Source organism: Populus nigra, chromosome 2 (assembly GCF_951802175.1).
Source record: "Populus nigra chromosome 2, ddPopNigr1.1, whole genome shotgun sequence".
NCBI lineage: Eukaryota > Viridiplantae > Streptophyta > Magnoliopsida > Malpighiales > Salicaceae > Populus > Populus nigra.
In genome coordinates this window covers 38,026,298-38,040,198 of record NC_084853.1, presented here as the reverse complement: position 1 = coordinate 38,040,198, position 13,901 = coordinate 38,026,298, and the positions used below count along the sequence as shown (strand labels likewise).

The 13,901-nt window shown below is 29.7% G+C and overlaps 1 protein-coding gene across 1 annotated transcript; it reads left to right on the top strand.

Annotated features, from left to right (window-relative positions):
• The first annotated feature begins 5,541 nt into the window (after positions 1-5,541).
• On the top strand, positions 5,542-12,621 carry LOC133682955 (uncharacterized). Its single transcript, XM_062106483.1, has 9 exons — positions 5,542-5,688; positions 8,537-8,608; positions 8,745-8,840; positions 9,551-9,593; positions 10,454-10,560; positions 10,775-10,870; positions 11,196-11,404; positions 11,494-11,563; positions 12,511-12,621. Exons 1-9 carry the CDS (start codon positions 5,542-5,544, stop codon positions 12,619-12,621), a joined length of 951 nt encoding a protein of 316 aa, XP_061962467.1.
• The last annotated feature ends 1,280 nt before the right edge of the window (positions 12,622-13,901 follow it).

Genomic DNA, 13,901 nt, shown 5'->3' with positions numbered 1-13,901 from the left:
CATCTATTAATTAACTAAGTTGTTTATCCTATAGTTTTAAAATCCGGCCCGACCTGATAAGTCGATCTGAAACCCAACCGATTCGGGACTGGAACTAAGCCGGGTTAAAAAAAACAAGGAAAGAAAAAACTCGGTGTGACCCGACGGGTTAACTCTGCAAAATCCTGATTTCAACCCGTTGACTTTTGTTTTTTTTTTTACTAAAACAACATCATTTTGATTTAAAAAAATTAATTTAAACGACCCGGTGACCCTGTCAAAACCTGAAACCCGGGCTTTGAACCGAGTCAGGTCTTAAAACTATAGTTTACCCACATGTTGCATAGATTTATTGGTTTTTTTTTGTGCAAATGAAATATGAAATTTATTAAGTTGATATTGAACGATTGCAAGTTTTTGATAATTTGACTCAATATTGAATTTCTTATCATGTTTTTTCTATACCCATGCAAGCAAAAGCTAACTAGAATAATGATAACATAAAAAATTAAAAAAAAAACAGAAAGTTTAATTAGAAAGAAAATTATAGGTGTGAATCTTGAATTCACAATTTTATTATTTGGAAAAAATATATATATTAAATAATTATCTTCTTGAAAGGTTTACAATGTCCTTAAATAAGCTATAAAACCCTAGCTTTAATAGGAAACAACTAGCTATGAATCTGAAAAACATAAAGTAAATAAACAAAAAAAAATAGAATTAAAATATAGAATCTAAAAAAAACAAGAAAATAATTAAATTAACAGAAATAAGAGCAACAAGGCTTAAAATACAATTTTGAAAAATCTATCGATTCATTTTGCGATGCAATGGTTGATTTAGTAAAAACTACTTGTAAAATTATATGTAAAAATTTAATTTCAATTTAATTTTTTATTATTATAGTTTTAAAAAGCAAACCTAATTATTATAGTTTTAAAAAGCAAACCTAGTGTAACTGTTCTATAACTTTCTTTAATTTTAAATTTATTTTACTGGTCTATAAAAACATTTATTAACTCATCCACATAATATATCAATACATAATATACTAAATAAAAATATTTATAATTTAAAGTGAAATTATCTTGATACATGGTAAGAGCTAGGAACTACAATTAACTTGTAAATGTTTATAGTGTTTGGTATTGTGATAGTAGTTATTTTAAAAAATATTTTTTTACTTCAAAATATTTTAAAATAGTATTTTTATTATTTTTTAAAATTTATTTTTGATATCAGAACATCAAAATAATACAAAACATAAAAGAACTTATTTTAAAAAAAACACATTTTTACCATAAAACTTTCATATTTTAAGCTACAGGTTTTCACCAATATTAATAATTTTTTTAACTATTTTAAAATAATTTAAAAAATTTCCAGGTTTAAGAAGTTTTATTTATTTATTTATTAAACATTAATATTCATAAAATTGTAAGAATAATAAACTAAGTTGGAATGCTGTCAAATTTTGTTGGGTGCTCTAAAAACCCTTGTATAAATGTATTTGCAATGTTTTACTGTGATTCTCAACATATTTATATAAATATCATATTTATTCTCTCTCTCTCTCTCTCTCTCTCTCTCTATATATATATATATATATATATATATAAACTCTAGTTAAAAATACCAAAGAATGAATTTTCAGGATCGATTTTGTTTTAAAAAGTTTGACCCATTAATCTAATAATCCGAATCTGACCATGTTAGTTCTTGCCGGTAAAGAAAGAAGGCCTCGGGAAAAGGGGAAGAACCATGTTATGCCTATTCGGGCTGTGGCTCTCTTAAAAGTTTCATATTAGTCCTAATTTTTCTAAACTTTTTAAATATACCCTTAAATTTTAGGTTTACTTCATAAAATATCTACATTTTCAAAAGAGAACAAAGAAAAAAACAATTATAAATTTCATTTTGGCACCCTCATTCTTAATATCTTACTTCCACTCTTAATTTGTACAATAATTATCTACTAAAATACAATTATTTGCTAATATCATTTGCTCTATTTTTCTTTATCTTGATGAATTAATTGATCTTGTAAATCAAAATATATCCAAATTTATAAATGTACAATTATGTATGTTTATAATAAATTTATCGGTTTTGAGATATTACGTAATTTAGATAGATGAGTTTTTTTTGGATCAAAAATTAAATTAAGGGCCAAAATAAGAAATTTCAAATGTGAGAAATTAAGTCATTGTCGACTAATAGTTCAAGATAGTTTTGAATCATTCATCAATATCAAATTGACTAATAAAATATAAAGTACAGGGTCTTAATAAAAATATTGAAAGAGTAAGGGGACCTTCTTCAAATCTACTGCGAAAACAAAAGAGAAAGAGGCTGTACGGTAAATCTTCATAGAAGTGCTTTCTTTATACACGAATTGACGAAACCCCCAGAGTTGACTTCTTGTATCTAAGATTTTGCACGTGCGCACGTGCAAGCTGAGGTCACATAAGTTAGAGATGGAAAAAGAAAATCTTCATATAAGTTTTGTCTCCTCTGTTTTTGGATGGATCTTTAAAAACTGACTTGCATGAGCAACACGTGTACCCGTAGTTTGGATATTCCAATTTCTTTGCTGTCTCTCTATATTTTGAATGCTCAGAAGATGTACCAAGTCCAAAATCTTCAGAATCTGACAGAAATGTTTCCTTATATTAATTAATAGCATGATTGCTAATAATTTTCCTTTTTTAAAAAATAAACAATCTCATTACCTCACTGTTTTAAACCATATTAAAATATGTTTATTTTTGTATTTTAAGTATTTTTAAAAAAATTAAAATTTTTTATTTTTTTCTTTACTTCAAATTAATATCTTTTTTATATTTTTAGATCATTTTGGTGTGCTAATATCAAAAATAATTTTTAAAAAATAAAAAATATTATTTTAATATATTTCTAGGTAAAAAATACTTTTAAAAACAACCGTAACCACATTTCTAAATATAGTTTAAATATGATGAGTTAATTTATAATTTGAGTAATTTAAGTCTAGATTGGTTGAGTTTTAATAAAAATTGATTTCATTAAAAACTTAAGTAAACTTAGTCAAAACTCATTATTTTTTTTTATTATAATTTTTTAAATAATATTATTTTTATTTTTTATAATATAAAAAAGTTAAATTGATCCAAAATAACCTAGTAAACCTATCTTTCTTGTGATCTTAGAGTTATTGTAATTAAAGTTTAAAAACTATGCATTAAAGTTTACAAAAGAATTAAAAATTAAAACTTATATTAAAAAAATACTAATAAAACAACGGCAAGAACTAAGCAACTCAAGACCAAGACCAAAATGGTATTGTAATAAAGATATTGTGTTAATTTAAGCATCATGGTGGTGGTTTAATCAAAATGTTATTAGTCTTTTTAAGTTTGTGAATTTTTTATTTTTTATAATCATTTCTTAAAGCATTCGAAATACACATTTCTAAAAAATATGGAAGTTTAATTATAGCTGTGGACCCGTGCTTAGGGGTTTGACTTTTTTTCCATAAAAATGATGTTCAACACATTTTAAAATATGACAAAAAATTCACTATTTAGATAATAGAGTTGACTGAATTAAATAAGTTAGTTTTATTTTAATTAAATAATAGAAAAAATAAATAATAATAACAAATAGTTAAAATTAATTAAAAAAATATGATCATGATAATCTAAAAATAAATATTCTTTCAAAATAAGATAAATAATGTAGCTCAATTCTCAACCCATTAAATATGAAAGAATAAAATTTGGTTTAAAAAAGACAAAAAAAAATTAATCAAATTCAACCTAAATTAGTATAATAAACATGTAACCCGGGCTAACCTGCTAAACTTGTGGCTCATGTTATGGGATCGGAATACCAATAGAAAAGAAAAAAAATCACAATGCTCCTTTTTTTAAAAAAAAATCAATGTCAAATAATAAAAATTGCAAAGAAAATACATAATAAAAAAACAAAAAAAAACGATATGAACCCGTGTTAACTTTTCAAACTTATGAACTAGATCATTAGACCAGAAGCACCTTATATGGAAAAACTACAAAACTCAATTATTAAACAATCAAATGTTGAAAGTTGAAATTGAAAAAATAATTTTAATTATACAAAATAATTAAACAAAAAATAACAATTAAAAGAATGATGATCAAACTTAAAATAAAAGGAAAATTTTATTTTTTATTAAAGGGTGAAATTGAAAAAAAAATCAAATTTACAAAAAAATCAAAAGAATGAGGATCAAAATTAAAATAAAAAATAAAAAATAATTTTTTGATTGAATTGTGCAATTGAAAAAAAAATCAATTTAAAAAAATAACTAAAAAACAATTAAAAGAATGATGACTAAATTTTCAAAAATAAAATATCACAAATTGGATTTGAAAGATGAAATTGAAAAGAAATCAAGATTTTACAAAAGGGATAAGAAAAAAAAAAACAAAACAAAAAACAAGAATTGTATCTGATATCTAAATAAATTAGATGACAAATCTAAAATTATATATGGCTAGTGTGATTTTCAAAGAAAGAAAAAAAAAGTTAGAAAAAAAAAAAGTTTATCATCATCGCATCGCCGTGTCGATGATGCCTATTTGGCAGAGGTGTTGTACACACCAACTACTCTTTAAAAAAATTTATGTATCCCTTATTAATTTAGTGACTAATAAACTTTGTGAAAAAATTTTAATATCTTTAATAGTCAATTCAATAATTTCTTTTAATGAGAATAGTAAAGTCAAAATAAACAGTAATTTGAGTCTATATTAACAATATTTTTCCAAGGTATACTAGGCTTTTTAATATGATGAAAACCCAACAAATTATATTAAATGTGTAAATATATTTAATTAATAATCAATCCATCAATCTTCCATAAAAAAACTTACTCAAGTATTAAGATAGTTAAGATTGTTGATAAAAAGGTTTTAAATAATATGATCCATAACACCAATAATTAAGATATATAGCTTTTTTAAGATTTTCCTCTATTATGAAATAAAATTTACTTGCAGACTATTTATTAACTATTCAATATTACCAATACATGCTTTATTGCGCACAAGATTTAATCAAAATGACTGTGATTAATTGAGGAGTCTAATTGAAAACTATATTTTAATAAAATAAAATTTTTTATAACTATAATAAAATAATTTTGAAATCTCATTTAATAAATTAAATTTTATGGGTTGGGTATTTCCTTTCACCAACCGCGATAGTAGTAGCATGAAGATTCCAATAAATCTCTTGTGACCATATCCTCAAAAAGGCAACAAAAACAAGTGAAAACCCCGTTATAGCCCCTAACTTGAAAGAGAAAAAACTCCTCTCATCACTGCATATAAAGAGTGCTCTTGCTTCGCTTCCCACCCTCCTGCTACATGTAGAAGATATAGATATAGATACTAAAACGATATTATTTGAGATTTAGAGAGAGAGGCAAGGTTGTCTCGCTCTCTTTCTTTACGTGCGTCTCGCTTTTCTTGTTTTCGGGGCTGACCAGTACTGTGTGATTAGCCTGCTAGCTGTAGAAAAATATACAGACCAACAATGTATAGGTGGCCGGAATTGCAGTTCGGAAGCTGGAACCCGTCCGAGGCCGCTTATAGAGCCCGAGAAACGGCTTCAGTGGTTCAGTTGATTGAAGCCCTTAATAATGACGCAACCCGTGAACGTGCCATTCATCTCCTTTCAAAGGTATTAGAGAGAGAAGGAAAAGAATTTTTGTTGGTCCTTGTTTTGTTCGTTTAATCTTATATTTAGGGTTTTCTTTGACTGTCTAGAAATTATCACTGGAAACTGTGGGATCATCTATATATGTTTTAATTGAATTGTGATAACCTTGAATTTTGGGGGGTTTTATTTTTTTAATTTTTTTTTGAACTGTTCGAAATCATTATCAGCGTTGCATGGTGGCCTTAATGTCTTGATTAGAGAGTAGAATAGTTGTTGTAAGCCGGATGTGATGGAGATGTTCTTGGTAAAACCACTTAATTCTTTCGATGCTCGATACTTGATTGTTGTTGTTTTTTTTTTAAAGAAAAAAATTATTCACCTGAATCTAATTGCATATACCTTTACTCCATATATGAATCGTAATTCTGAATTTGTGATAATAATAAATGCATATAATTGGAAAGGCATTTATCAAGAATTCTTTTAAAATTACATACATGCAATCTTCTTAAACACACCAGGGAATTAGAGTAGTTATCTTCCCCTAATTTTCCCCTTTGATTTAGGGTCTCACAGATATTTTTATGCGTGATTCTTTTTTTTGGTATTATTATTATTATTATTTGATAAAGTTACTTTTTATGTTAGATACGCTCACTGAGATTTTTCTCTTTCGGATTTGCTTCTCAAGAAACAAAAGTTCCAACAGTCAGCAACATGATAGGGGATCAATTTTATGGTTAATATATATAGTTTCTGTTTGTCTAGATGCTTTTAAAGGTAATAGGTTTCCATTAAGTCATAGTTTTACGCTTTTTAAGTGATTCGACGCTGAACCTAATTTGGATCCTCGGTTGCACTCTGAAGACATTTTATGGCGGAGCTTCATCAAACAGATGAAGAAATTATTTTGTTCTTGTTGGTTATTCTAAAGCTTCTTTTAGTAGGTGCAGTGAAAGCTCATGCATGGAATTGTTCCTGATGTTGGAGTTAATAAAGTGATTCTAGTCATTATACATATTGGATAAGCATAGATAGAGGTGGTCCATTTCTTTGTTGACATATTTAGGTTTAGCCCTGCTATATATAAGCTTAGGAAAGAATAGGAATATCCCCTTTATAATTAGGTGCTTGAATGTTGACAATAAAATTAATTGACGGTGCTATTAATGTTGCTTAGTGTCAAGCTCCAAGGATAACGGGCACCGTTATCACTATAAACAAATCTACAACGTGCAAACCATTTCCTAGATGATTTTATTAATGTTTCTGAACACTTTGTTTTTTTACGATAAAAATGAAAGGAAATGAGTGTTGTTGCCAATAGTCTGCATTAAACAGGTTAGTCAAGGAGCATTTATGTTGAATGGATCCTGGATTAATTGTATTTTTAAAATGTGGTCTCATTGACAGATTGGATCAAAATGAATTTGATGTATATGCATATGATAATGAGATCGTCGAATTGATAAGGTGGTATTTTAATTAAATAGTAATGAATTCAAAACTACCAGTGAATTGTAGAAGTGGTATTTTAATTAAATAGTAATGAATTCAAAACTACCAGTGAATTGTAGAAGTTCTAATCGTACATAAGAGTTAGCCTATTATAGACAATGGTTACAGACATTCAACTTTCATAACATGAACGGAAGAGGAAAACACAAGAGAACCAACAAAATTCAAACAAATTTGAAAAATTCAACGTAATAAGAAAATAAAAAATAAAATGCCTAAGACCATAAAGAATCTCAAACTATTTCTAAAGCGTCACTTGTTCAATTAAAAGTGCTTTCAAGCATATAATGCAGAAACTCCTTCTCGTTTCATTCGGCTAAATCGTACAATGAGGACAAACTAACTGCATTGAGGGGTTGCTTTTCTCTAAGCTATAAGTACTAAATAATTCCTATCTTTATCTTTTAATGAAGATGAATAATATTGCGTAACAAGTTTATTTTATTTATTTTTAAATATATTTGGAGTATTTAGACCTGCTAATTTTGCAACCATGTTTCAACTGCCTCAAATTGCATCCACATGTGCAGTTGCAAATGGAAATAAAATAAATAATAAAATTTGGTTGCAAAGTGCTGGTGGTTTGGTTGCAAATTTGCGACCGATTTGTGCGGTTGCAAATCTTATGTTTTCTTGCAGTGTTTTAGACTTTTAATCAACATCCCCTTAACATTTAACAATGTGTATTAATATATAGTGATACTCATTCCATTATTGCGGTACGTCATAGTCATTATTTCAACCTTCTGCCTTTCTATAATTGTGATCAATGCTCTTATGTTTCGAGCTAATTGGCCAAGTCACTACCTTGTTTCCTTAATGTCTTTTCAATTACATCTTATGAATCTGTATTTCTGGACGTGAATAGAACCTGCATTCTTTATAAATTCCTTTTGCTTCCTTGTGATTGTGGCCATGAGATTTTGCACATAAATGTGACTCCTGGGTTTTAAGGACAATATCTTGTTGCAGAGGTCATAATAGTTACTGTTGATGTTATTAAAGGATAACTAACTGATAAACTACCGATATAATCCTTTTCTTGGAAGGTGACCTTTTCTAGCAATGACTTAATTTCTTCCTTATAAGGAACTGGTTGAAGAGGCATGAAAAGTTTTCGCTAATTGTTAAATGTATAGTGTTTGTTGATAGTTAAAGTTAATTTCCTGACGTGCAACAAGTGGCACCATTTAAATGAAGTAGACATGAGCTTAAGTTTTGTTTATCGCTGTTATAATTTCATAGATATAGATCTTCCAAATTAATTACCATGACTTATCTCATTCAATAACTAAATGCACATTTGGACTTGTCATTATTTCAAACTCACTTTAACCCTTTTATGTTTCAGAATAGGGCTATTCGTGAAGAGATGGCGCCTTTGTTATGGTACTCTGTTGGTACGATCTCTATACTTCTACAGGTATTGAGAGTTTGGCTTTTTTTTTTGTTTTTTTTCCAATGGCTGTATGTTGTTTGTATCAACATAAATAAAATATATTGTGACTTGCATCAAATAGTTTGTTTAAACTTTTTAACTACCACTATCATCATTTCAGGAAATAATTTCAGTATACCATTCGCTGCATTCCCCAATCCCAACGCTTACTGATAGAGTTTCAAATCGGGTTTGTGATGCCCTTGTTCTTTTTCAGGTCAGTTATACCTTAATTTTCTTGTTTTCTTCTTCTTCTTTATTTTTTTTTTGGGGGAGGGGGGGGGGGGGGGGTTGGTGTTCTTTGATATGTATTGTTAAAGAAGAATTTACATTAAGATTCTGTGGATGTTTCATGCATCTTCTTCTCAGTTAGGATGGCTTTGACGTCATTTATCAGTTTTTTCTTTTCTTTTTTTATTTGCTGTTCTTATGGGAAGAACTTAAACATGGTATTTTGCTCATTGCAAATGAGCAAAATAATTAAAATTTTTGAGACAATTGACAATAAGCGGATTGATGTTAAGCATGAAGCCATGGAGTTGCTGCTGGTAAGAAAGTTGAGACAAATTTGTGGGAAATAAACAGATTAATTACTAGTTTCGAAAGGAAAGGAATAGGCAAAATAGGAATTAGAGAATCTACCCAAGTAACTGTTCCTTTCTTCTCCATTAATGTTTTAAGAGAATAGATTAAAAAAAGGATTACAATGTCCAAGATGAGGACGTGTTTACACAGTTAGAGCAGCATGGATAGTGAAGGCTTGCATATAAGCTTCTGTTCAATACTCTAGTTTCTGTATACTTCCAGGTAGAAACTGCCAATTATAAAGTAGTTCCATTTATTCTGTATTCAAGATGCGTTGTTTCAAGTTTTGTGGCATCAGAACTCACTTTTATGTTTTCACTGACATGTCATATTGTTGTACAGTGTGTAGCTGCAAATCCCAGTACAAAAATGCCGTTCATTGAGGGTAATCTTATCAATTTTTATTTTTTGAAGACAATTACCGCTTGGATCTAGGAGAAGCTCTCTCTCTCTCTCAAATCAGCTAGATCTGTATATTAACAAATTTATGAACCGACATAGTATCTTATATAGCAATATTCTGTTAATGGTTAACAACATTTCAAGGGAACATTATAGAAGAAATTTACCTTTTTATTATTCTTGAATTAGTCTTACTTGGGTTTTGTGCTCCACTCCAAACACACAGGATCATGTCTGCGTAATATGTGTTATAAGATATCAGGGAAGTTATTGAGCGTGTCCAGTTCTATTAGATTCTAATCAACGTCCTTTTTCTTCAAGATTTATTAGCACGGCGAGTTCCAGCTAAGATTTACATATCAAGCATTTTTCTTTGAAATTTAGGCCGACAACTTTAAATCATCATTCTCTTTTAAAGTTGAAATAGACTTCCACAATTGATTTATGTATAGTCATGTTTATATCAGGGTGAGTTATTGTCTATCCATTACTGGTTCATAGAACCTAATGACATTTTTGGAAGTGATCAAGCTTAAGGCTTTGATCACTCTGACTTCCCACATGCCACTTGCCAGTCCACACAAAGTAATTAGAAACTTGTTTCTGGTCTTGCAACTCATTTGTAAAGGGTATATTCTAAAACTTAAGCAGAACAAGAGCTGTCAAAATTCATAAATATCCTATTCCATGAAATAGATAGATTGTTATGGTTTTTACAATCCTGCATGTTCCAAATAAGATTCATTTCACTAACGTTGAGTATTACTGATTGAAATTGAATGCTTCTGTTAGTTGATATTTTAGATAAGTAGACACTGCTAATTGAATTTCATTGTTTCGCAGCTAAACTACCTCTGTATCTTTACCCCCTTCTAAACAACACAAACAAGGAAAGGCCTCATCAATTTATAAGGCTTGCCAGCTTAAGTGTTATTGGTGCTCTAGCCAAGGTGCCCTTCTGGAGATTGAGCTTGATATTTGCCTGACTATGGTCTTTAGCATACATTGTTGGCACAATACGGAAAATTCAAAACACAACCCATTGAAGCTTTTTGGTTGTGATTGTATTATGTGGAAAAAGAAACTAATTATCTCATACCTTAAATAAATTAGATTTTTCCTAAAACAAGTGAAATTAAATTATGACTCTTTTTGTTTCTGCAGATTGATGACCCAAATGTCATTAACTTCCTTCTAGAATCTGAAGTATTTCCTTGTTGCATACGCTCCATGGAGGTGGGAGATGTATTGTCAAAAACAGTGAGTGCCCTGACTTCAAACATTTCATACTTCTATCGCGTAGTTATGGCTTCTGAGCTGTTATCATGTGCTGTGTTCTGAAACCAACACGACTGATGTATTTGAGAAAATATTTTTGGGAAAGGGGATAACAATGAAATTTTTTAATGGAAAGGCGAAGGTTCCAGCTATATATGATGTTACTGGAAAACCTGAGAAATTGATTTCTGGCATAATGCTGTTCGAGCACATTTCTTTTCCTGCAACTTGAACTCTTCTTTAAAGTTTAGGATAAAACTGGTTAGAATGAGGAGTTATGCAATTTGTAACGTGTATGATCAAACAGGTTGCGACTTATATTGTTTACAAAATTTTAATAAATGAAGAAGGGTTAAGGTATTGCTGTACTGTAGCGGAGAGATTTTTTGCCTTGGTCCGTGTTTTAGGCAGCATGGTCTTAAAGCTTGCTGAGGAGGGGCAGCTAGCTGAAAACCCCTCCATACGGCTTCTGAAACACATAATTTGGTGTTATCATAGGCTCTCAGAAAGTCCAAGGTTAGCTGAATATCTATTCTTATTTCAAATATTTGGCTGTAGTTTTTAGTTCAGCATCAATTTATGAGTTGATTTCTTCCAAATTGCAGGTCATGCGACGGGTTAAGATGTCGCCTTCCTGTGATTTTAAGTGATGCTGCCTTCATTGACATTTTTCGTGTAAGTTAAAAGACTTGATTGACTTTCATGATTGATTGTTCCATGGAGACTTCGTGTATGTCAGTGTCAGTGCATTGCAAAAACATGTTGCATCTGCTTCCCAAGGTTGATCCTTAATTTACATAGGTGCATGTATTGCATCTGTCATCCCAACATGGATCTTTTACATGCATAGAGAGTGCAATCAAGGCCATTTTCTTCTATACAAGTAACGTTTTGGGTTGCAAGGGAAAAGCATGTCTGATAAGATAGGTAGAAAATTTTTTGTTACACCTGAAATGTCTTACGGCCTGTAGCTCCAAAGCTTTAATAGCATCCCTGAAGTTCAACCCATCCTGTCTAGATAGTTTTTCTTTATACTCCTAGATATTAGAAAACAGGACATGCAAGAATGTCGTCAGCAGAGCTAAAGCATTTACATGGTGGTATAATTAGTTTGAGCAGAATCCTACATGCACAGAGTCTACAAATGACTCCGGTGCAGACGTGATTTGCACATCCATTTGTATAAATATATGGTGGCATTTCAATCTGTTGCCATATAGGCCAGGACAACATTTTCACTAAGTCTTCCATCACTTAACTACTATGATTTCTTGTGTTATTATCTCCAGCAGGGCGATCCATCTGCAGTACCACACCTGCAACAGTTATTTCACAATGTCAGCAACAGAACCTCTAGAATACAAACGATAGAGAAGATGATTAGGCCTTTAGTCAAAGGATAGATCGTGTGAGGCATGGAATGTAGTCCCTGCTGTCTGAGGAAACTGGAGATATATCATACTATACACAGATGGTTTACATTGTAGCCTGTAATAGTTGAAATAACTGTTACTCAAAACAACTAAATTTGTTATATAATTTAGTACTCTGTTGTGTGTGAGAGAGATGCTCCTTTATAGTTTTAAACTGGTGAATCTTTAATACATTTTTAATGCATGCAGCTCCAAGCAAGCTGTCCTCACTGCTTATCTTGCCCTAATATGCTCTCCCTGCTGCTATCTATACTTGCCATTTTCGCTCTTCTGAATCGGGTAACTGTTTTGTCATGCTGAATCTGGAATCTAGAGAATGGACGATCGGCAATTGTTTTGATAGTTGGCTGTACCTTGAGAAGAATATTACCAGATGCAATTCCGTTTTTATTTGGATATTCTCTTGATCCCCGTATAGATTTTTTCTGTTGCATCAATTTGGAATTATTTTGGCAGAAATTTGCAATTCTTTCGGAATTATTTCAAAGAAAATTGTTTCACCTTTTTAAAATCTTTATAAAATAAGTTTTCAAAAGCTTTTCTTGGAGGCTTTTTCTACGAATTTTGTTCCTCAAGAATCAAAAAACCATGGCGGAGAGCTGTAACAGGATAAAGCCAGAAATTGCTAGCCAAAAGTCAAGACAATGATTGTTAGGTATGGTGTTTGGGACTGTATGCTAACAGTTTCACCCTGAATATACTTTGAATGAGGAAATGCGTTTCTGCGCTGGTCGAAACGCATCGTTTAAAATGGTGTTTTTGAGCGTTTTGGCCTCCCTGTGTTTTGAGTATCAATACTTTTTGGTCCATGTGCTTTAAACATATAATTTCGTTCATATTATTGAATCATTATTTGATTAGGTCTCTCTTTGTTGTAAATAATAGATTTTTAGATTGGTTCTTAGTTTAAATTAATTTTTAAAAATGAATTTTACCATATAATTACATGGTTAAAGCCTTCAATTATTTGATGTGTCAAAATAGGATGAAATAAAATAATTGTGTTTGTATCATACACTTTGTAAAAAAATGTGAGAAAAAATTGTAGTATATGTAAAACAATGAAATTATTTTCTTGAGATGGATAAAAAAGAAGTCTTTGTTTATATTATATTATATATATGCAATTATTATCAAATAAATGGTTATTTTATAAACAATGTCATGAATTATATCATCTTATTGGTCTTGCCTTCTAAAAACAATTCTGAGCAATATTAACACTTATTTGAGAATAGCCTAATATTATGTGTCAAGTGTGTGTATTTTTTTTTGTTCAAATCCTCTTTTTTTTTTGTAACAGTATTATTTTTTAACTTGGTGATTTAAATTATCCATAATTAAATTTATTAATTTAGATTGGTAAAGACATATAAAATATATAAATCTAAATTATTATCATTTTTATTAGTACTATAAACTAAATGCATGGGGTTTGTACTCTTCATCTAAGTATGATAGTTCCTCACAAAATATAATGGATTTCTATAGTGTTTTTAATAAAAAAAAAATTCATTTTAGTATTTCATATGTTTCCATTTTTATATGTTTGATTTCTATAGTTTCTGGTTTTTCATTTC